The 25,467-nt window shown below is 41.7% G+C and overlaps 1 protein-coding gene across 5 annotated transcripts in view; it reads right to left on the bottom strand.

Moving 5' to 3' along the window:
• The window catches only part of celsr1a (cadherin EGF LAG seven-pass G-type receptor 1a), a 256,246-nt gene that overhangs the window by 46,650 nt on the left and 184,129 nt on the right, over positions 1–25,467 (bottom strand). For all 5 annotated transcript variants that reach the window (XM_061914463.1, XM_061914464.1, XM_061914465.1 and 2 more), the window contains exons 8-15: positions 17,564–17,727; positions 16,283–16,408; positions 14,524–14,690; positions 12,344–12,529; positions 12,155–12,268; positions 10,134–10,308; positions 5,754–5,895; positions 2,793–2,913 (exon numbers count right to left, since the gene is read on the bottom strand). In XM_061914463.1, coding sequence (XP_061770447.1) covers positions 2,793–2,913; positions 5,754–5,895; positions 10,134–10,308; positions 12,155–12,268; positions 12,344–12,529; positions 14,524–14,690; positions 16,283–16,408; positions 17,564–17,727 — 1,195 coding nt within the window. The remainder of the gene's footprint in view (positions 1–2,792; positions 2,914–5,753; positions 5,896–10,133; positions 10,309–12,154; positions 12,269–12,343; positions 12,530–14,523; positions 14,691–16,282; positions 16,409–17,563; positions 17,728–25,467) is intronic.

The raw sequence follows: 25,467 nt of genomic DNA, 5'->3' as shown, positions 1-25,467 counted from the left end.
GGCCTTCAAACAAAACATGCATTCCAAAAAACAAATAAAGTGCATTCCATCCATCCATCCATTTTCTACCGCTTATTCCCTTTTGGGGCGGAAGGCGGGGTACACCCTGGACAAGTCACCACCCCATCGCAGGGCCAACACAGACGGACAGACAACATTCACACTCACATTCACACACTAGGGCCAATTTAGTGTTGCCAATCAACCTATCCCCAGGTGCATGTCTTTGGAAGTGGGAGGAAGCCTAAGTACCCGGAGGGAACCCACGCATTCACGGGGAGGACATGCAAACTCCACACAGAAAGATCCCGAGCCTGGATTTGAACCCAGGACTGCAGGACCTTCGTATTGTAAGGCAGACACACTAACCCCTCTGCCACCGTGAAGCTATAAAGTGCATTAAAGTGGATAAACCCACAACAAATGAATTATTGTCCTTTTGGCAAAAGTATGCTTAGCCACAGTAGATATGCTAATAATGTAAACAGAAGGCTTAAGTAAATATCAATTAAGTGTGTGCTTGTAACCTCTTACACTGAAACAGGTAGCCTACACAACAGGCTAATAATGTAAACAGAGGCCCCACTAAATCTCAATAAGTGTGTGCTTGAAACCTCATACACTTATACAGATACACAACATATCCCAACGTCACCGCGTCACTGCACATTGGTTGATTGCGTCACCTGCGTCAAAAACGTGCGTCACACGCCACTATTCGGCCTTGTTTTTAACTCATTCCACCGCAGACCGAATGTGGCTTTTTTTGCCATATTCGGCCGAATATATTCGGTTACCGATTAATCGGTGCATCCCTATTTCAAAGTAAAATAAAGGGGTCCGGATAGTGCCGTAGTAGAGCTTTTCTTACAGTCGCTCACATCTACTTCCAAAAACTTTGCATATTCTTATATATGCTAAAAGTGATTGTTCCGTTCTGTTGCTTTAAAAATGCGACCAATGGGTTGGGATCTCTGGGCGGCTGGGGCCGCACTCTGGCTCCCACGCACACTGGGAGTCAAATATATTCTACATGCAAACACACATATTCTCACACACACAACGTTATTCATACATACAAACATAGGTACCTACGCTCCCACATACATACACAAATACAGTACATACCTACATACTCCAAGTTCGTCCATCTACACGCGCATTCACGGTACAAACATACATATACGTACATTCACTGTATAAACATACATATATACATACTGTACATGTACATACATACACTCATGCACATAATCACGTTTCATCAAACATATATTACCGTTGTTGCCCTAGGCCAGGGGTCGGCAACCCGCGGCTCCAGGCTTTGGCCACTCTGATGTAGTTCAGCTGCATAATCGCCGACCCCCCCGATCGTTTCGGGGGGTTTCCGGATTTTGGTGCCTCTCCCGGACATCACCCTCGGTTAAAATTTTCCGATTTTCACTCGGACCTCAATATTGATGGCTTTACTTTAGACGTCCTCTACACCGTGCATCTCACTGCTTCTATCGTCACACTTACGAGATTGCAAGGCATATAGTCAACAGCCATACAGGTTACACTGACGGTTGTGATATAAACAACTTTAACACTCTTACTACTATGCGCCACACTGTGAACCCACACCAAACAAGAATGACAAACACATTTCGGGAGAACATTCTCACAGTAACACAACAATTACCCAGAATCCCAAGCATCCATGACTATTCCAGGCTAGCGGGGTGTAAAATATAGCCTGGAAGCGTCATGGATGCTTGGTATTCTGCGTTTATGTTGTGTTACTGTGAGGATGTTCTCCCGAAATGTGTTTGGTGTGGGTTCACAGTGTGGCGCATATTAGTAAGAGTTTTAAAGTTGTTTATATCACAACAGTCAGTGTAATCTGTATGGCTGTTGACTGTATGCCTTGCAGTCGTGTACGTGTATCAGCGGAAACCACGTACAACATGTTGCTGAGCTGGCAAGCTGTACGTACATGTTGTAGAAGGCATCAAAGGCAATGGCTTCATAGTACGCCCTGATTATTGTTATCTGGGTGACCATCAGCAGATATTAGCGAGAATGGTTGCGGCTCCCATTATCTTATTTATTACGTGAAACGGGTCAAGATGGCTTTTAAATGGTAAAGTTTGTCGACCCCTGCCTTAGGGTAAACTGGGTAACACATGGCATACTGACAAAGCTTAACCCATTGTTACTATAACAATCTACAAGCTTAATATAGGTTGCCTCTCTCTCTTCTTCTCCATTTTTCGGTATTCCTTTTTTTTCTTTTCCCCTCTTGTTATCATGTATATGTATTGTTGCATTTGAACAACTGTAATGTTGATAACAGAGGTAAACTATTGGTATTGTTCATGATCAATAGCGCTTTTTCTATTGGTATTTGTATTGCTCCAGTTGTAGTGTAAAAATGCTTATTGTCACTTCTTTATTGTTATTTATTTCGCTAACTGCTTCTTTATTATCACTTTTACGATCATATTTGTACATATCGTATGTGCTGGTGTTGTTCTATTGTTGTTGTTGTTATTGTTGCGTTTGCTGTTGTTTTTGTCTCTCTGTCTGATCCCCCTCTTATCCCCACAATTTCCCCCTGTCTTCCTTTTTTACTCTTTCTATCCCCTCCTGCTCCGGCCCGGCTGCAGCAAATGATAATATAAATACATTTAATAAAGTCAAATTGAAATAAGGCAAATCTGAACAGCCGATAAGGGCATCTACATCAACTATATGATTTGCCTGAGAAGCTGGACAGGACCAAAAAAAAAAAAAAAATGCGAGCATACCTTGCAGCGACACTCCCCGGTGGTCTTGTTGCAGTCGTTATGAAAGCCCCTGCTTGGGTCGCAGCCACAGGGTCCGCACATGGGACTCCCCCACCAACCCTGAGGACACGGTTTCTCCATCCTGGCATCAGACACATTTACATTTTATCTTGTGTTTATTTTTTGTTTTCAGCTGCAGTTCTGCCTGCAAGCTTTTACAACCACACAAGAATGTGTTCTAATCTACAATAAACTTCCTCCGAGCTTTTCTTCCAGCGAATCGTCCATGTGAGCATCAACAAACGTGTTCTGGTGAAGATAGACGCTATCTGCACTGATACGGATGTGAGGATACGCAGGCGACAGAGACCAAACACCTTTGGAGGATCAGCCGGGCGTGAAGGGAGCGAGTCCCACATCCTGCCTCAGACAGGAAGTGATGCATGTCATGGAGGTCAGCGCACAGCCTGGTCTAACGTGTAAGTGTTCTTGGAGGCTGTTAGCCCTACAAATATGAATCTTTCCAGCAGAAAAAAAACCAAAGCACGGATTATTGAACAATAAATGTTCAAGGAGGTTGGCAGCACGGCCAAAATACAGATTAGTGTGTTTCATCTCTGTGGGAAGAAACGTTGGCTTTTCAGGGAGAACTGCACTTTTTGGGAAATTGTGCCTCTAATCCACAAGCCTATAAAACCAAAAAAACTATCTTTTTCTTTTTTTTTATGCATTCTAACTCATAAATAAATGTTAGCAATAGTCAGCGAGCAATGCAATTAATGGGTGTTGCTCTATTCCGCCTATAAAGCCCTTGAAATAACATCCAGAAAAAACTCTACCAACGATTCATACACACCCTGTAAATATACATGTAATGTACAACCCCCGTTTCCATATGAATTGGGAAATTGTGTTGGATGTAAATATACACCCATATTCAATTGAATTCACTACAAAGACAAGATATTTGATGTTCAAACTCATAAACTTTATTTTTTTTGCAAATAATAATTAACTTAGAATTTCATGGCTGCAACACGTGCCAAGTAGTTGGGAAAGGGCATGTTCACCACTGTGTTACATCACCTTTTCTTTTAACAACACTCAAACGTTTGGGAACTGAGGAAACTAATTGTTGAAGCTTTGTTTTATATAGAGCTTCAGTCGTTCAACAGTCCGCGGTCTCCGCTGTCGTATTTTGCGCTTCCTAATGCGGCACAAATTTTCGATAGGAGACAGGTCTTCACTGCAGGCGGGCCAGGAAAGTACCCGCACTCTTTTTTTACGAAGCCACGCTGTTGTAACACGTGCTGAATGTGGCTTGGCATTGTCTTGCTGAAATAAGCAGGGGCGTCCATTAAAAAAAGGCGCTTAGATGGCAGCATATGTTTTTCCAAAACCTGTATGTACCTTTCAGCATTAATGGTGCCTTCACAGATGTGTAAGTTACCCATGCCTTGGGCACTAATACACCCCCATACCATCACAGATGCTGGCTTTTGAACTTTGCCTCGATAACAGACTGGATGGTTCGCTTCCCCTTTGGTCCGGATGACACGGTGTCGAATATTTCCAAAAACAATTTGAAATGTGGACTTGTCAGACCACAGAACACTTTTCCACTTTGCGTCAGTCCATCTTTGATGATCTCGGGCCCAGAGAAGCTGGCGCCGTTTCTGGATGTTGTTGATAAATGGCTTTTGCTTTGCATAGTAGAGCTTTAACTTGCACTTACAGATGTAGCGACAAACTGTATTTAGTGACAGGGGATTTCTGAAGTGTTCTTGAGCCCATGTGGTGATATCCTTTAGAGGTTGATGTCAGTTTTTGATAAAGTGCCGTCTGAGGGATCGAAGGTCACGGTCATTCAATGTTGGTTTCAGGCCATGCCACTTACGTGGAGTGATTTCTCCAGATTCTCTGAACCTTTTAATGACATTATGGACCGTATATGTTGAAACCCCTAAATTTCTTGCAATTGCACTTTGAGAAACGTTGTTCTTGAACTGTTTGACTATTTGCTCACGCAGTTGTGAACAAAGGGGTGTACCTCGCCACATCCTTTCTTGTCAAAGACTGAGCATTTTTTGGGGGAGTTTTTTTTCATACCCAATCATGGCACCCACCTGTTCCCAATTAGCCTGCACACATGTGTGATGTTCCAAATAAGTGTTTGATGAGCATTCCTCAACTTTATCAGTATTTATTGCCACCTTTCCCAACTTCTTTGTCACGTGTTGCTGGCATCAAATTCTAAAGTTAACGATTATTTGCAAAAAAAAAATATTTATCAGTTTGAACATCAAATATGTTGTCTTTGTAGCATATTCAACTGAATATGGGTTAAAAATTATTTGCAAATCATTGTATTCCGTTTATATTTACATCTAACACAATTTCCCAACTCATTTGCAAACGGGGTTTGTATACTGGGATGCTGACTGATGGGATGTTTATATCTTCCAGCTTAGATGAAGAATAGTCATTATTCTCATGCAGGTTTTCATATCTTTCTTGCCATATCTGGTATAAGTCGGATGTTAAACTTGACCAATTATCTCGGTTTACTGCCACAACCTTCTACTATCCAGGTGAGAGAAATAACTTTCACCAGCTCAGAGGTGATGCAGCAGCTCACCAACTCAATATGTCAATATAGCAGCATAAGCTAGTCAGCGTTCTGTGTCTGCGTTATCATTTATAATAACAAGATCACTAATACTTGCTTAATATTCATGTCACAAGGTGTAAATGGAATATTGTTGGCGTTTTTTGGATGTTTTTAGAGGGCTTTATGGGCGGAATAATCTACTCTCATTGGCTGCATTGTTAGCCACCTCGTACTTGCCGCATTTTACAACTTAGAATGCATAAAAAATAAAAATAAGTGTGTTCTAGTCCAATATAAGGATTGTGAACAATAGGCAAAATTCCCCCCCAAAAGTGCAGTTTTCCTTTAATGTTTTCAAAGGAAGGACTTACTTGTTTTCGCAGTACTGGCCGTAGTGGCTGTGACCACATTCACAGGTGTATCCGTGGGAGGAGCTGGGCTTGCGGGCGCAGGTGGAAACGTACTCACATGGGTTGAGCTGACAAGCGTCCACGCACTCCTTACCGAAATAACCTTGCAGACAAAAAAAGGGTGTCTTTAACTTTTCTCGGAAATGTAGAAGTTAGGGGTGTCAAACTCAAGGCCCGCTGGCCACACTGGCCCACCACATCATTTTATGATTTGAAGGCCTTGAAATATATATATATATATATATATATATATATATATATATATATATATATATATATATATATCTTAATTGGATTATCCAGAGAATAGTGCTCGATACCGTGGTAGAGCGCAATATGCATGTGTGGGAAAAATCACAAGACTACTTCATCTCTACAGAACTGTTTCATGAGGGGTTCCCTCAATCATCAGGAGATTTTTCCTGATGATTGAGGGAACCCCTCATGAAACAGTTCTGTAGAGATGAAGTAGTCTTGTGATTTTTTTCCACACATACATACATACATACATACATACCAGAGGTGGGACCAAGTCATTGTTTTGCAAGTCACAAGTAAGTCTCAAGTCTTTGCCCTCAAGTCCGAGTCAAGTCTCGAGTCAATACAGGCAAGTCTCGAGTCAAGTCCAAGTCAAAACTGAAAAGTCTCAAGTCAAGTCCCAAGTCCTGCATTTTGAGTTTCGAGTCATTTCAAGTCATTTTAACCACAGACTAATATATTTACACAGATTGTGTATGCTTTTAAAACGCTGTATGTATTTATTATAAAAGAAAATAGTGCTGACATTGCACTTCGTAATAGCGCTATTAACCAGTTATTTTAAACATGTAACTCATTCCTTTACAGAATAAACACATTTGAAAAGACAAGTGCAACTGTAATTATTTGCACAAAAGTGTTATCATTGTATTTCCATGGCATATTGCATTGGAACTAGTTCCACAGCAGTTTCCATCCTGTTTTTACCTTATCTCATTGATCTCATCTCAAACTGTATGTGTTTTAAAGTGTGCGTACACATGAAAACCATAAATACATGAACATAACAATGAACAGAGTTGTACTTTTTAGATGTCAGGGCCCTATGGAATTTGTACACATATTCTTAATATAGTATACATTTTAACTGACCTTTATTTGACTATGTTTGTCTTTTTGTAGGTGGCTAAAATACGCGGTGCTCCTGACCCCCGTCTAACGTTACGTTACTGTGTGTGATACATTCACGAACGTAACATTATGTGTAGGTACCTCATGCAGCTCTGCCTAAAAAAAAATCACTTGACAAAAAGTATGAATAAGGTAGCGAGCTGCAGTGGACGCAACAGATTGTAGTGTTTGCAATGACGTTATAACCATAGACATATTATACTGTAAGAAAAGCCAGCATTGGCTGCTGTGACGCGAGCAATTTGGCCACCATTTTGAATTGGTAATGAGGAGCTGGAGAGCAGCCTAAACTGACAGTTGAGAGGTAGAAAACAAAGATGCCAAGCTGGTGTTCAGCGTTTTCCTGCTTAAATGAGTGGACTGTTGAAAATAGGAACCGGGGGATTACTTTTCACAAGTAAGATTTAACATTAACATACTATTGGTAGTATTTTGTGAAAAGAATATTATCACAGAGTTGTGAAGGAGCAAATATCTTCAATATTTGTATATGAAAATCACAAAGAAATCTTCTGGAGGAGGATAACCCCCCTACTGGTATTTGGTTTACAAACTTTCAGCCCCACCTAAAACAAAATTCACCAGCCACCACTGATTATGATGCATTCATCATTTTAGGCAAAACACAAGACAATAATCTCTTAACAGTATAACTGTGACCAGGAATAAGTCTTCAAGTAACAATATTCAAATACTAACTTTGTTGGGTAAGAGAGAATTTGGTTTGATTCTGAATCCAATGAAACAGATTGGTGGCTTTAGCTGATATAAAGACTTTCAAGTGTTTGTATATGTTAAAGTATTTGGCAGACACTTTTATCCAAAGCAACATACATGAAAAATACATATAAAACAATCACTGTGAACATGATCGTTTATGGGAAGAATGTAATAGAAAATATCAATACAAAGTGTCAAGACAGAATAAACTCTGCTGTTGCAGCAACAGAGATAAAGTCTATTGGTCCGTAAGATATATAGATATCTACTATATTCATACATTGTTAATGTAGGATATACACATGTATATATAACCTAATCATATTGTTTCTTCAATTTAAAAATAGTTGACCGTTTTTTTCCCCTTCTCTGAGATTATTATTCCCAGTTTTGATCTTGGACCTCTGGTCATTTATAGCATATAAGAATATTCTATTACTGTTAAGCAAACTATGAACACGCCAAAACATGTGTCCTTTATCATAGTTACACGTATGACAAAAAGCGTGTGAAAATCAGTGGTATTCAGTGAGATACAATGCGCTGACAGTTAATTGCCCCTACCAAAAGAATTGCACTGAGTGGAGCGGATCACCACTCCAAGATGGCGGTCGCGCGTCTCGTCTCGTCAGCGCCAGTAGCGGTCGATGCTGCGTACCCTTATAAGATGTCTATGGTTCTAACGTTAGCAGTGAGTTTACAGCCTCACTGATTTAACTACACAGCAAATAAAAGTTACGTTACTCAGCCAATAAACGTTAGCTTAAATTCAAAATTTACCCGTCTTTGTGCATCTTCAAATGTCGAACAAAGTTGGAAATTGTTGCGTCTCCATCTGTAATCTTCCAACCGCATGTTTGCATACGGTAATTCGTTATTTGTTGACCATGTCGTTGTTTTAATACCCAAACAAAAATATTTTTGGCATAACTTTTCCCCACTGGCGCTTTGTTTAAGAGCTCTTCTGTGTTGGTTTTCCTGCAATTTGATTGGATGAATGCTGTGTGACGAAAATAACGTGGATGTAATTTGATTGGCTGTTGTACTGACAGGTAGCGCACACACTGTCATCGCACACATGTTGACAGACACGCGTACAAAATGAAAGATACAGAGCGCTCCTGAATAACTTTTTAATTGTTGGGTTTTGGGGAAAGTAGCAAGTCATGTCAAGTCAAAAGGCTCAAGTCCAAGTCAAGTCACAAGTCATTGATGTTAAAGTCTAAGTCGAGTTGCAAGTCTTTTTACATTTTGTCAAGTCGAGTCTAAAGTCATCAAATTCATGACTCGAGTCTGACTCGAGTCCAAGTCATGTGACTCGAGTCCACACCTCTGATACATACATACATACATACACACATATATATATATATATATATATATATATATATCAGGGGTGTCCAAAGTGCGGCCCGCAGGTCATTTTTTAACGGCCCCACGGCACATTTTTAAAATACTATGGAAAAAAATTTAAAACATAAAAAGTGGTATAAAAGAGCAAACAGGTGAAATGTAACAAGAAAATGTTGCAATGTTTACTCTAATAGCACAAAGCTGCCATGCAGGCTGTTTCTTTCTTTAAAAAAAATAAATATAGGGAATCAAAATCAATTATGAATTATTGACCAATTCAAGGCTCCAATTAAGTCACATTAAATATTCCACTTTGAGATATTTTTGGGGGCAAATGTTGGATATTTTGTGTTTGCCATATAAAAAACTGAGCTGTTTAGTTTTTTTTTAAAGAATGGCCTAAAACGAACAAACAAAAAACATTTAAAAAAAAAACAAAAACTTATAATTGACGGATAGATCTGAAGTTGATCTCGAGACCATTGTGTTAAAAGTAAACAGTAAAAAAAAATCATAATTTATTTTTTAACTCTTTAATGAGTAGGACCCTTTTGGATCAGTGTGTTTTATTTTTAAGTGTCATTGCACAAAAAATAATAGTGAATTAAAATCAAAGGTGTTATAAGATGTTGACCTTTTTCCGGCTCCAATTATTATATAATCTCAAACATTCTACTTACAAATTTTACTAGGTGAAAATATTGCCTATTTTGTGTTTTGTTTTTTTTTAAAACATGGTTTTCTTTGACAAAAAGAGCATACAACTTAAATCTTTAAAAACGTCATATTGACGAATAGACCTAATGTTGATCTAGAGATTTAAAACTTGAATAATAATAAAAATAATAATATTGAATAATGACACATTTTTATCATTTTGTTTTTACCAAAACCCTTTGGAGTCCCGGGGATCAAACCTGAGTGGAGTCCTAAATGTATATTTTGTAAACATATATTGTATTGTTTTTTAAAATAAATGGCCCCCGCTTGCTTTGATTATTCAGTGTGCGGGTGTCAGTGGAAAAAGTTTGGACACCCCTGATATATATATATGTCTGTGGCCCACGGGTCAAAATTTGGGGGACCCTGGGTTCATACCTGGATCGCAGACACAGGTGTGCGTGCTCCAGTCGTCGCTGCAGTGGCTGTTCTCGGGGCAGATGTTGGAGTCGCACGGGTCGGCAAGGTCACAGCCGTCCTCCACACGGATCTTCAGGCCGCGGGCCATGTTGACGTTGGCCACGTTGGTGGACGTCTCGCCCATGCGGACGCCCTGACATGGCGGAAGATGTGTGGGGAGGAGGAGAGCAGAAAAAGACAAAGAGGAAGTTTGAAATGCGTGGCTGTCGACAACAACAAGACATCCCACTGGGCACCTCCATGTTATTTGCACTAATTAAAGGAACGTTATTGTTTATATTTAGTGTAGCTGCTGACAGAAGCACATTGTATACACAGTGGGGCAAAAAAGTATTTAGTCAGCCACCGATTGTGCAAGTTCTCCCACTTAAAATGATGACAGAGGTCTGTACTGTTCATCATAGGTACACTTCAACTGTGAGAGACAGAATGTGAAAAAAAAAATCGAGGAATTCACACTGTAAGAAATCTAAAGAATGTATTTGTAAATTATGGTGGAAAATAAGTATTTGGTCAACCATTCAAAGCTCTCACTGATGGAAGGAGGTTTTGTGTTAAGGTCCGTACTCCGATCTTCCCATATTATGGTTTATTGTTGCATTTTTATCACTCCGTCGTTCTACCCTCATACTTCCTGTTTAGTCATTACCATGGTTACTCATCAGTTCACCTGCTGCTCACGGCCCCGCACACCTGCTACAGATAATCACCGTCACTTTTGTTTGTTCAGCCTGGGTTCATGATTTGCTTTTCACGCAACAAGTTACGCCTGCAATACTCTCATGTATGTATATTCTCGCTAAGCTTTTCACGCTAGCCATTTTTAATTCCAGTTCTCATGCTGAAGGTTTTGTTTTCTCTTTTGTACCTACGGGTCAGTTTAGTTTGTATCACCTAGTTCTCATACTAGCGTCTTTGGTTTCCTTTTGTTAGCTCCAGTGTTTTGTTTCTTAGATCCTTGTTGTAGAATAAATCTGTTAAAACTTACCTTTGCCGTGTTCAATTTTGACGCATCCTCGAGGGAATCGAACCCGGTACCACGATGCCACACAGGCGTAACATTTTGGCTCAAAATCTCAGGATACATGGCCCCATTCATTCTTTCCTTAACACGGATCAATCGTCCAGTCCCCTTAGCAGAAAAACAGCCCCAAAGCATGATGTTTCAACCCCCATGCTTCACAGTAGGTATGGTGTTCTTGGGATGCAACTCAGTATTCTTCTTCCTCCAAACACGACGAGTTGAGTTTATACCAAAATGGATACATGGATGATACAGCAGAGGATTGGGAGAATGTCATGTGGTTCGATGAAAGGCAGCTGTGATCTTGGCTCCTCCATTCGCTTCTCTGAGAGACACTGGCGTTCACCGCAGCCATCTGACTTTCAGGTATGACTTTACAATCACTCTAAAACACTATTAACACAATAAGCAGATAAGGGATCTTCCAGAATTATCCTAGTAAATGTGTCTAACTACATCTGAAACGGCCCCACAGCCGCTGCCTGGAGCCGTTGCTTTTTTTTTTTTGTGCTTCACTCTAACTTTCCTCATCCACAAATCTTTCATCCTCGCTCAAATTAATGGGGAAATTGTCGCTTTCTCGGTCCGAATAGCACTTTCTGCTGGAGGCTCACATTATAAACAATGTGAGGATGTGAGGACCCTCACACCGGGGACGTCACGCGCACATCGTCTGCTACTTCCGGTAAAGGCAAGTCCTTTTTATTAGCGACCAAAAGTGGCGAACTTTATTGTGGATGTTCTCTAATAAATGCTTTCAGCAAAAATATGGCAATATCGCGAAATGATCAAGTATGACACATAGAACGGACCTGTTATCCCCGTTTAAATAAGAAAATCTCATTTCAGTAGGCCTTTAAAGTGAATTGGTAGGCCAATTTTAAAAAAGTTGACGGGCCACATAATATCGATACGACAGGCCTCATAAAATGACGCATGTACAAAAAGTACTGACCTGTATGCAGCCAACAAATCCTTTCCTGACATGATTGCTCTCTGCAGGCAAACCCCCAACATGAAGCGTTTGCAGCTTCAACCCCGGGAGGTCATTGCCGATCACCACCGACTTCTGTAAAGAAAAAGAACAGTTCAATCGTGCAAACGTTGACACACAAGAACGAAAAACGGATTCCAATCCAACTACCTGGTACATGCCGTAGTCTAGGGATACGGCAGCCATGTATTTGATGGCCTTGCCCTCTTTTACGCTTCTCAGCTCCACCAGCAGGTGGTGCCACTCCCCGTCGTTGACCCGAACTTGCGAAAAGCTCAGGGACGCCACCATTTGTTGGCGTAGCAACACCTCCATACGAACCTGTTGCTCGCTCACCTGAGAAAAGAGAAAAACGTTCCGCCATCACGAGTTAAAGGGGAACATTATCACAATTTCTAAGGGGTCAAAATCAGTTCCCAATGGCTTATTTTATTTTTCGAAGTTTTTCTCTAAATTTTACCCATCACGCAATATCCTAAAAAACGGCTTCGAAGTGCCTGATTTTAACCGTCGTTATATCCACCCGTCCATTATCCTGTGACGTCACTGCGTAAAGCCACCAGAAACAAACATGGCGGATAGCACAGAAAGATATAGCAAAGTAGCTCGGATTTCAGCGGTTTAAGCGATTCAACAGATTACGCATGTATTGAAACGGATGGTCGGCGTGTGGAGGCAGATAGCGAAAACGAAAATGAAGAAGAAACTGAAGCTATTGAGCCATATCACGACAGACAGCGGCACGGGAGGAAGCGTGGACGAATTCGTCGATCGCCTTCTAACCGACGATTGGTATGTGTTTGTTTGGCATTAAATGTGGGTGGAGGGAAAGGCTGGATGCAAATATAGCTACAAATGAGGCATAATGATGCAATATGTACATACAGCTAGCCTAAATAGCATGTTAGCATCGATTAGCTTGCAGTCATGCCGTGACCAAATATGTCTGATTAGCACTCCACATAAGTCAATAACATCAACAAAACTCACCTTTGTGATTTCGTTGACTTTATTGTTGGAAATGCCTCTGCTTTGAGTGTCGCAGGATATCCACACATTCTTGCCATCTCTGTCGTAGCATAGCTGTCGTCGGTACAGTATACGGAACAAACAAAGGACTTTCGCATCTTTTGGCCACTGGTGCAACTTGAATCCGTCCCTGATCGTGTTGTTACACCCTCCGACAACACACCGACATGGCATAATGTCTCCAAGGTACGGAAAACAGTCGAAAAAACGGAAAATAACAGAGCTGATTTGACTTGGTGTGTGTAATGTGTTTGAGAAAATGGCGGATTGCTTCATGTTGTGACGTCGCGGGTGAAAGGTCATTGCTCCGACAGCAAACAATTGAAAGGCGTTTAAATCGCCAAATTCACCGTTTTAGAGTTCGGAAATCGGTTAAAAAAGCCTATGTTCTTTTTTCTGCAACATCAAGGTATATATTGACGCTTCCATAGGTCTGGTGATAATGTTCCCCTTTAATAGTTACATAGATCTGGTGATAATGTTCCCCTTTAATAGTTACATAGGTCTGGTGATAATGTTCCCCTTTAATAGTTACATAGATCTGGTGATAATGTTCCCCTTTAATAGTTACATAGATCTGGTGATAATGTTCCCCTTTAATAGTTACATAGATCTGGTGATAATGTTCCCCTTTAATAGTTACATAGGTCTGGTGATAATCCATCCATCCATCCATCCATCAATCATCTTCCGCTTATCCGAGGTTGGGTCGCGGGGGCAACAGCCTAAGCAGGGAAACCCAGACTTCCCTCTCCCCAGCCACTTCGTCTAGCTCTTCCCGGGGGATCCCGAGGCGTTCCCAGGCCAGCCGGGAGACATAGTCTTCCCAACGTGTCCTGGGTCTTCCCTGTGGCCTCCTACCGGTTGGACGTGCCCTAAACACCTCCCTAGGGAGGCGTTCGGGTGGCATCCTGACCAGATGCCCGAACCACCTCATCTGGCTCCTCTCGATGTGAAGGAGCAGCGGCTTTACTTTGAGTTCCTCCCGGATGGCAGAGCTTCTCACCCTATCTCTAAGGGAGAGCCCCGCCACACGGCGGAGGAAACTCATTTCGGCCGCTTGATCTTATCCTTTCGGTCATGACCCAAAGCTCATGACCATAGGTGAGGATGGGAACGTAGATCGACCGGTAAATTGAGAGCTTTGCCTTCGGGCTCAGCTCCTTCTTCACCACAACGGATCGGTACAACGTCCGCATTACTGAAGACGCCGCAGTCTGGTGATAATGTTCCCCTTTAATAGTTACATAGGTCTCGTGATAATGTTCCCCGTTTAATGCCGGGGACGGCGCGTGGCTCACCATGAGGTTGATGGTGGAGGAGGGGCCAGCGTTGGCTTGCATCAAGGTGCCTGCAGGCTGCCGAGTCCGGAACATGAGACCCATGTACCAGGGAACCGCGATGGTGACGTCCGGCTCGCTCCAGGAAATAAGAGCCTCGCCGTCGAAGAACTGAGGTGACGGCATCACTGAACAAGACACAGGAAACGTTAGGACAGAATGTTTGCTTGTGAGTAAACGACGGCGTAGAAATGCTGCGGTAGACTGCATCTCTTGTGACCGTGCAGTGAGTCGGTTATGTTACGGTTCTGGTAGATCCACTAAGGATTGGACTTTCGCAATATCATGTCAGACCCGCTCGACATCCATATGCGGTCCTCTCCAAGGTTTTTCATAGTCATCATTGTCACTGTCACCAGTTTTCCTTGCCCTTATCTGGGCTCTACCGAGGATGTCGTTGTGGTTTGTGCAGCCCTTTGAGACACTTGTGATTCAGGGCTATATAAATAAACATTGATTGATTGATTGATTGAATTGTTATACTTTTTGTTAATAACAATAAAAAAACGTGAATTAAATGTTTTTAATTTAAATTTAAGTTGATTTTAGCTTTTTAGTTGGACTTTTTATTTACTTATGTGGAACAATTTTTATACTTTCTTTAAAATAACTCAAAAAATTTTGAATTTAGTTTGATGAGGGGTGTTATTTTAGTTATTTATTTGGATTATTTTTATTTATATGAAACAATTGTTATACTTTTTTTAATAGTAGAACATATTTGAATTTGATTTCATTAATTTGATTTTAATTTGATTAGTTTTTTATTGGACTTTTTTTATTATGTCAAAAAAAAAATTATAATTTTTTTTAAATAATTTTAAAAAACTAATTTAATTTGTTTAGGGGTGTGATTTTAGTTTTATATTTGGACTTTTTTTTATTTATATGAAAAATTTTCTGCGATGAGGTGGCGACTTGTCCAGGGTGTACCCCGCCTTCCACCCGATTGTAGCTGAGATAGGCGCCAGCGCCCCCCATGAACCCAAAAGGGAATAAGCGGTAGGAAATGGATGGATGGATGAAACAATTTTCATACGTATTTAATTAAAAAAAGTTGAATTTAATTTGATTGGGGTGATTTTAGTTTTTTATTTAGACTTTTTTTAAATTCATATGAAAAGTATTTATAATTTTTTTTTATTAACAAAATAACAAAAAAACCGTTTAATTTAATCCAATTAGAAGTGTGAATCTTTGAGCACCTAATAATCCGATCCGATTTCAAAAACTCTTTCAAAACAGGTCAAAACAGCTCCTTCTGGTTGCATGGAGAAGGCCTAAAAACATATTTCAAAAAATGGATTCCTATGAAAAAAGAAAAATGTCAAAGTTTTTTTTTTTAATCAATTTTTTTTGCAAAAATATGAATCGATTTAGAATCGAGATGAATAAGATTGCGCACCGATAATGTTTTGTACTAAAAACTAATTATTAAGAAAATAAAGTTTGAAAAAATATAATTTTTTGGCGCAAAAAAAACCAATTTCATTATCAAAACATAAAGGTATAAATCTTTAAAATATATTTTAAAATGTCATATAAGGTCATTTATTATTAGACATTTTACATGCGCTTCTTCACACAAAACGAGCACACCCCATCACGTACACCACAGTGACAGAAATTTAAAGAAAGCATTGAAAATACTAACAACTACAACATTTTAAACATTTGTTTATTTTTTTCAACACTATTAAAAATATAAACCGGCTCTGACCTTGTTCGCAGCTTTTGCCACCGTAACCAGTTGGGCAGTCGCAGCTGTATGTGTTCCACTTGCTAACACACACTCCTCCATTCTGACACACACTCGGCGTGCAGAAGTTTCTCTTTGCCGGACACCCTAGACAGAAGAAAAAAAAAAAAGTATTTAACGTGTTAGCTTGATGCTAATATACATTGGCTTTGCTATTGACATGCTACTGATTTGCATTAGCGATTTTACTCCAAATGTGTTAGTGGAAGCGGAGATGCATTTTAGTGCCAGGCTCACCTGCACTGGCTTCCTGTGCACTTAAGATGTGACTTTAAGGTTTTACTACTTACGTATAAAATACTACACGGTCTAGCTCCAGCCTATCTTGCCGATTGTATTGTACCATATGTCCCGGCAAGAAATCTGCGTTCAAAAGACTCCGGCTTATTAGTGATTCCTAGAGCCCAAAAAAAGTCTGTGGGCTATAGAGCGTTTTCCGTTCGGGCTCCAGTACTCTGGAATGCCCTCCCGGTAACAGTTCGAGATGCTACCTCAGTAGAAGCATTTAAGTCTCACCTTAAAACTCATCTGTATACTCTAGCCTTTAAATAGACCTCCTTTTTAGACCAGTTGATCTGCCGCTTCTTTTCTTTTTTCTCCTCTGTCCCCCCCTCCCTTGTGGAGGGAGTCCAGTCCGATGACCATGGATGAAGTACTGGCTGTCCAGAGTCGAGACCCAGGATGGACCGCTCGTCGGGACCCAGGATGGACCGCTCTCCTGCATCGATTGGGGACATCTCTACGCTGCTGATCCGCCTCCGCTTGAGATGGTTTCCTGTAGACGGGACTCTCGCTGCTGTCTTGGATCCGCTTGAACTGAACTCTCGCGGCTGTGTTGAAGCCACTATGGATTGAACTTTCACAGTATCATGTTAGACCCGCTCGACATCCATTGCTTTCGGTCCCCTAGAGGGGGGGGGTTGCCCACATCTGAGGTCCTCTCCAAGGTTTCTCATAGTCAGCATTGTCACTGGCGTCCCACTGGATGTGAATTCTCCCTGCCCACTGGGTGTGAGTTTTCCTTGCCTTTTTGTGGGTTCTTCCGAGGATGTTGTAGTCGTAATGATTTGTGCAGTCCTTTGAGATATTTGTGATTTGGGGCTATGTAAATAAACATTGATTCATTGATTGATTGATTGATTGATAGTATCAAACAGCTGTTGTGTAATAAGTATAACACTTTTGCAAAAGATTTTGCACAGCTTTTTGAATGTGCGTGTTAAAAAAAAAAGGTCATCTAACCGGCTGAGGTTCCGTTGTTGGCGATGAAGCTGGCCATGTCGACGGGCCTGCCGTCGATGCTCAGGTTCCTCATGCAACCCACAAAGTGTCGGTTTCGGACAGGGAAGTCTTCGGGCAGGTTGGGGACGCCACCCAGCAACAGCGGGCCGGTCAAGTCTAGCGACCTGGAGGTGGAAAAAAGAGAATCAGTAAATGCCTCACAGTCAGTTTGGTCATAGTGGGTAACATAAGGAGAAACCTCACTTTTTATTTATTTTGATGCATTTTTTTTAATTATAGTACATTAATTTAAAGGCCTACTGAAATGAGATTTTCTTATTTAAACGGGGATAGCAGGTCCATTCTATGTGTCATACTTGATCATTTCGCGATATTGCCATATTTTTGCTGAAAGGATTTAGTAGAGAACATCGACGATAAAGTTCGCAACTTTTGGTGGCTAATGAAAAAGCCTTCCCTGTACCGGAAGTAGCAGACGATGTGCGCGTGACGTCACAGGTTGTGGAGCTCCTCACATCTGAACATTGTTTACAATCATGGCCACCTGAAGCGAGAGCGATGCGGACCGAGAAAGCGACGACTTCCCCATTAATTTGAGCGAGGATGAAAGATTCGTGGATGAGGAAAGTGAGAGTGAAGGACTAGAAAAAAGAAAAAAAAACTAGACGGCAGTTATTAGACAAATTTACTAGGATAATTCTGAAAAAATCCCTTATCTGCTTATTGTGTTACAAGTGTTTTAGTGAGATTATATAGTCGTACCTGTACAACCTGAAAGTCGGAGGGGTGTGGCCACGGGTGTGGTGACTGCCAGTGTCTCCAAAGGAAGCCACGTTTCTCGACGAGGCGAAGGCGGCCGGGCTGAGATTATTTTTTTCCCCCCTCCTCCACGGTGGAAGCATCTGACGGTCGGGGGCGGCTGGTGGGAGGAGGCAAGAGAGTCCGCAGCTGCCTCTTTGACAGGTGCAGGAATAACGACGCTACCTCTCCGCTCATGTCTACGGTAAGAGCAGACTTATTACCACCATTTTCTCACCGAAACCTGCCGGTTGACATGTGGTAGGGAACCATGTTCATTTGACCGCTCTGTTCCATAGTAAAGCTCCACCGTCATCTTTTGGGAATGTAAACAAGGAAACACCGTCTGTGTTTGTGTTGCTAAAGGCGGCCGCAATACAACGCTTCCCACCAACATCTTTCTTCTTTGACGTCTCTATTAATTGAACAAATTGCAAAAGATTCAGCAACAAAGATGTCAATAATACTGTGTAATTATGCGATGAAAAGAGACGACTTAGAGCTGTGAACGGTGCTGGACCACAATGACCTCTACGATGCGTGATGTCACGCACACGCGTCATCATACCGCGACGTATTAGCATGATACCTCCGCGTTAAATTTAAAATTGCAATTTAGTAAACTAAAAAGGCCGTATTGGCATGTGTTGCAATGTTAATATTTCATCATTGATATATAAACTATCAGACCGCGTGGTCGGTAGTAGTGGGTTTCAGCAGGCTCTTAATTTTTCAATTTTTTTTCCGCTTATAAAAAATATATGTGAAATAACGTACAAGGAAGTACTTAAAGGCCTGCTGAAACCCACTACTACCGACCACGCAGTCTGATAGTTTATATATCAATGATGAAATATTAACATTGCAACACATGCCAATACGGCCTTTTTAGTTAACTAAATTGCAATTTTAAATTTTGCGCAGAAGTATCATGAAAAAACATTGCGGTATGATGACGCGTGTGCGTGACATCACGCATTGTAGAGGACATTTTCTTCCAGCACCGTTCACAGCTATAAGTCGTCTCTTTTCATTGCATAATTCCACAGTATTATGGACATCTGTGTTGCTGAATCTCTTGCAATTTGTTCAATTAATAATGGAGACGTCAAAGAAAAAAGATGTAGGTGGGAAGTGGTGTATTGCGGCCGCCTTTAGCAACACAAACACAGCCGGTGTTTCATTGTTTACATTCCCGAAAGATGACGGTGAAGCTTTACTATGGAACAGAGCGGTCGAGCGAACATGGTTCCCTGCCACATGTCAACCGGCAGGTTTCGGTGAGAAAATGGTGGTAATAAGTCAGCTCTTACCGTAGACATGAGCGGAGAGCTTGCGTCGTTCCTCCTGCAGTTGCGGACTCTCTTGCCTCCTCCCACCGGTCACCCCGACCGTCGGATGCTAAAAAATCTCAGCCCGGCTGCCTTCGCCTCGTTGAGAAATGTGGCTTCCCTCGGAGGTCACCACACCCCTCTGACTTTCAGGTTGTACAGGTCTGACCAAACAATCTCACTAAAGCACTAGTAACACAATAAGCAGATAAGGGATTTTCCAGAATTATCCTAGTAAATTTGTCTAATAACATCTTAATAGCTCTGCCGTCTAGTTTTTTTTTTCACTCTCACTTTCGTCATCCACAAATCTTTCATCCTCGCTCAAATTAATGGGGAAATCGCCGCTTTCTCGGTCCGAATCGCTCTCGCTGCTGGTGGCCATGATTATAAACAATGTGAGGATGTGAGGAGCTCCACAACCCGTGACGTCACGCGCACATCGTCTGTTACTTCCGGTACAGGAAAGGCTTTTTCATTAGCGACCAAAAGTTGAGAACTTTATCATCGATGTTCTCTACTAAATCCTTTCAGCAAAAATATGGCAATATCGTGAAATGATCAAGTATGACACATAGAATGGACCTGCTATCCCCGTTTGAATAAGAAAATCTCATTTCAGTAGGCCTTTAACCCCTGAATTCACCAGTTAAAAAAACGTGTTCTGAGTTCATTTGACTTGAGTAAGATGTGATGTCACATCCCAACATAAATACCACATTAATATTATGCAGACATTCTTGTTTTGTGTGTCCTCTATGACCTGTGCAACAAGTTTTCCAAAGAATGTTAGCCTCATTACGTTCCGACTTTCTCCGCCCATGCGTACACGGTAATTAACTGTGTAAACTCTTCTTGCTCTGCTCCCCAAAAAACAAACCATGAAGTCTGAAAAGAGCTCCTGCGTATTTACTACGTTGTCTCCTCAAACGTTCTATTGATCAATTTTTTTACATTTGTATAGCTTTTCGACTAAGTTAAGCACGTGACCATGTTAGGACAGTCACTTTTATAGCAAACATTGATCCACAAGCAGAGAAAAAGGTGAGCTAAGAACCCTCTGAAATATTCAGATACAGTAAACCCTCGTCTGCAATGAAGTGAAGTGAATTATATTTATATAGCGCTTTTGTCAAGTGACTCAAAGCGCTTTACATAGTGAAACCCAATATCTGATAGACCCAAGATGGCGGCGCCCGGACGGGCTGCGCTCTCGAGGGGCTCTTGCTAAAGATGGAACATTTGGCAGAAATACCGGACAATTCCACAAACTTCATGGCTGGCTCACATCGTGGTCACTCCGTGATCACGTACGACCGCCAGACACTTCTGGATGTGGACATATCGGGCCGTTTTGGACTGATAGACGCGTGCGTGCTAAACATGCTAACTAGCATTGGAATACGTCGGCGGCTACATCCAGCAGCCTGTGAAGCAGGGGAGTCTAGTAGCAGCGGGGGCCGTCTACGGAGCAGACGCCAGCGGTGTGATCGGAAACGCGGATGCCGAGCGGGGCTAAAAACAAAGCAGAAGGCTAATCCCCACAGAACACCACTTCCCTCCAGCCTGAAGACGGATTTAAATAAAGGATGCGAGACTACTGGTCTGGGTAAGGAGTCAGTTAAATTAGAACAAGTTTTTTCTGCTTTGAGTGTTTCAGAGTTGGACATGTGTTTTACCGAGGTGGCTAACTATGATGCGTGCAGTTTATCAAAGCAACAAACAAACAATCGGAAAATCCCCGTTACTGAGGTGGCTAACCATGATGTGTGCAGTTTATCAAAGCAACAAACAAACAATCGGAAAATCCCCGTTACTGAGGTGGCTAACCATGATGCGTGCAGTTTATCAAAGCAACAAACAAACAATCGGAAAATTCCTGTCGTATCAATTCCTAGATATGGTCGTAACTATACTAAATGCACTGGGCATAATAAACACAACATTATTAATATTGTTACTACGGATAATTTGATCAAAAACTCCCTAAAACAGCCCACTACCTATAATATAGGTTTTTTAAACATAAGATCATTGTCTCCTAAAACGTTGTTAGTTAATGATATTATCAGAGACAACAATCTTAACGTCATCGGTCTCAGCGAAACCTGGCTTAAACCAAACGACTTTTTTGCGCTAAATGAGGCATGTCCTCCTAACTTTACACATGCGCATATTGCCCGTCCGCTCAAAAGGGGTGGGGGGGTCGCACTAATATACAACGAAAACTTTAACCTTAGTCCTAACATAAATAATAAATATAAATCGTTTGAGGTGCTTACTATGAGGTCTGTCACACCACTGCCTCTACACCTGGCTGTTATCTACCGCCCCCCAGGGCCCTATTCGGACTTTATCAATGAATTCTCAGAGTTCGTTGCTGATCTAGTGACACACGCCGATAATATAATCATAATGGGGGACTTTAATATCCATATGAATACCCCATCGGACCCACCGTGCGTAGCGCTCCAGACTGTAATTGATAGCTGTGGTCTCACACAAATAATAAATGAACCCACACATCGCAACGGTAATACGATAGACCTAGTGCTTGTCAGGGGCATCACCATTTCCAAAGTTACGATACTCCCGTATACTAAAGTATTGTCCGATCATTACCTTATAAAATTCGAGGTTCAGACGCATGTTCGTCAAACTAATAATAATAATAACTGCTATAGCAGCCGCAACATTAATACGGCCACAACGGCAACTCTTGCTGACCTACTGCCCTCGGTAATGGGACCAATCCCAAAGTATGTGGGCTCTATTGATAACCTCACTAACAACTTTAACGACGCCCTGCGCGAAACCATTGATAACATAGCACCGCTAAAGTTAAAAAAGGCTCCAAAAAAGCGCACCCCGTGGTTTACAGAAGAAACTAGAGCTCAGAAATTATTATGTAGAAAGCTGGAACGCAAATGGCGCACGACTAAACTTGAGGTGCACCATCAAGCATGGAGTGATGGTTTAATAACTTATAAACGCATGCTTACCTTAGCTAAAGCTAAATATTATTCAAATCTCATCCACCGTAATAAAAACGATCCTAAATTTTTGTTTAGTACGGTAGCATCGCTAAACCAACAAGGGACTCCTTCCAGTAGCTCAACCCACTCAGCTGATGACTTTATGCAATTCTTTAGTAAGAAAATTGAAGTCATTAGAAAGGAGATTAAAGACAATGCGTCCCAGCTACAACGGGGTTCTATTAACACTGACACGATTGTATATACGGCGGATACTGCCCTCCAAAATAGTTTCTCTCGTTTTGAGGAAATAACATTAGAGGAATTGTTACAACGTGTAAATGGAATAAAACAGACAACATGTTTACTTGACCCTCTTCCTGGGAAACTGATCAAGGAGCTCTTTGTATTATTAGGTACATCAGTGCTAAATATTATAAACTTATCACTCTCCTCGGGCACTGTTCCCCTAGCATTCAAAAAAGCGGTTATTCATCCTCTTCTTAAAAGACCTAACCTCGATCCTGACCTCATGGTAAATTACCGACCGGTGTCTCACCTTCCCTTTATTTCAAAAATCCTTGAAAAAATTGTTGCGGAGCAGTTAAATGAACACTTAGCGTCTAACAATCTATGTGAAACCTTTCAATCCGGTTTCAGGGCAAATCACTCCACGGAGACAGCCCTCGCAAAAATGACTAATGATCTATTGCTAACGATGGATTCTGATGCGTCATCTATGTTGCTGCTCCTCGATCTTAGCGCTGCTTTCGATACCGTCGATCATAATATTTTATTAGAACGTATCAAAACACGAATTGGTATGTCAGACTTAGCCCTGTCTTGGTTTAACTCTTATCTTACTGATAGGATGCAGTGTGTCTCCCATAACAATGTGACCTCGGACTACGTTAAGGTAACGTGTGGAGTTCCCCAGGGTTCGGTCCTTGGCCCTGCACTCTTCAGCATCTACATGCTGCTGCCAGGTGACATCATACGCAAATACGGTGTTAGCTTTCACTGTTATGCTGATGACACCCAACTCTACATGCCCCTAAAGCTGACCAACACGCCGGATTGTAGTCAGCTGGAGGCGTGTCTTAATGAAATTAAACAATGGATGTCCGCTAACTTTTTGCAACTCAACGCCAAAAAAACGGAAATGCTGATTATCGGTCCTGCTAGACACCGAACTCTATTTAATAATACAACTCTAACATTTGACAACCAAAAAATTATACAAGGCGACACGGTAAAGAATCTGGGTGTTATCTTTGACCCAACTCTCTCCTTTGAGGCACACATTAAAAGCGTTACTAAAACGGCCTTCTTTCATCTCCGTAACATCGCTAAAATTCGCTCCATTCTGTCCACTAAAGACGCTGAGATCATTATCCATGCGTTTGTTACGTCTCGCCTCGACTACTGTAACGTATAATTTTCGGGTCTCCCCATGTCTAGCATTAAAAGATTACAGTTGGTACAAAATGCGGCTGCTAGACTTTTGACAAGAACAAGAAAGTTTGATCACATTACGCCTGTACTGGCTCACCTGCACTGGCTTCCTGTGCACTTAAGATGTGACTTTAAGGTTTTACTACTTACGTATAAAATACTACACGGTCTAGCTCCATCTTATCTTGCAGATTGTATTGTACCATATGTCCCGGCAAGAAATCTGCGTTCAAAGGACTCCGGCTTATTAGTGATTCCCAAAGCCCAAAAAAAAGTCTGCGGGCTATAGAGCATTTTCCGTTCGGGCTCCAGTACTCTGGAATGCCCTCCCGGTAACAGTTCGCGATGCCACCTCAGTAGAAGCATTTAAGTCTCACCTTAAAACTCATTTGTATACTCTAGCCTTTAAATAGACTCCCTTTTTAGACCAGTTGATCTGCCGTTTCTTTTCTTTTTCTTCTATGTCCCACTCTCCCGTGTGGAGGGGGTCCGGTCCGATCCGGTGGCCATGTACTGCTCGCCTGTGTATCGGCTGGGGACATCTCTGCGCTGCTGGTCCGCCTCCGCTTGGGATGGTTTCCTGCTGGCTCCGCTGTGAACGGGACTCTCGCTGCTGTGTCTTGGATCCTCTTTGGACTGGATTCTCGCGACTGTGTTGTATCCATTGTGGATTGAACTTTCACAGTATCATGTTAGACCCGCTCGACATCCATTGCTTTCCTCCTCTCTAAGGTTCTCATAGTCATCATTGTCACCGACGTCCCACTGGGTCATTATTGTCACCAATGTCCCACTGGGTGTGAGTTTTCCTTGCCCTTATGTGGGCCTACCGAGGATGTCGTGGTGGTCTGTGCAGCCCTTTGAGACACTAGTGATTTAGGGCTATATAAGTAAACATTGATTGATTGATGATGATCTAAATTACATTCAAACCAGTGTGGGTGGCACCGGGAGCAGGTGGGTAAAGTGTCTTGCCCAAGGACACAACGGCAGTAACTAGGATGGCACAAGTGGGAATCGAACCTGCAACCCTTAAGTTGCTGGCACGGCCACTCTACCAACCGAGCTATGCCGCCCCAATGAGGCCGCGACTTGTCCAGGGTGTACACCGCCTTCAGCCAGATTGTAGCTGAGATAGGCACCAGCGCCCTCTGCGACTCCAAAGGGAATAAGCGGTAGAAAATGGATGGAGGGATGGAGTAAACCCTTGTTTAACTTTCTTAATTGGTTCCGGGGCTGGCAGTGGTAAATTCATTTCTGCAGAGTATCACCTTTTAAATTATAAACTGAATATTTCAGAGCATAAAAACCTGTTCACACACTTCTAAATATGTTTTTTTTGACA

Source organism: Nerophis ophidion, linkage group LG10 (assembly GCF_033978795.1).
Source record: "Nerophis ophidion isolate RoL-2023_Sa linkage group LG10, RoL_Noph_v1.0, whole genome shotgun sequence".
In the NCBI taxonomy this organism is placed as follows: domain Eukaryota; kingdom Metazoa; phylum Chordata; class Actinopteri; order Syngnathiformes; family Syngnathidae; genus Nerophis; species Nerophis ophidion.
Note: the sequence above shows the minus strand (reverse complement) of the source record. Positions and strands in the feature narration are given on the sequence as shown.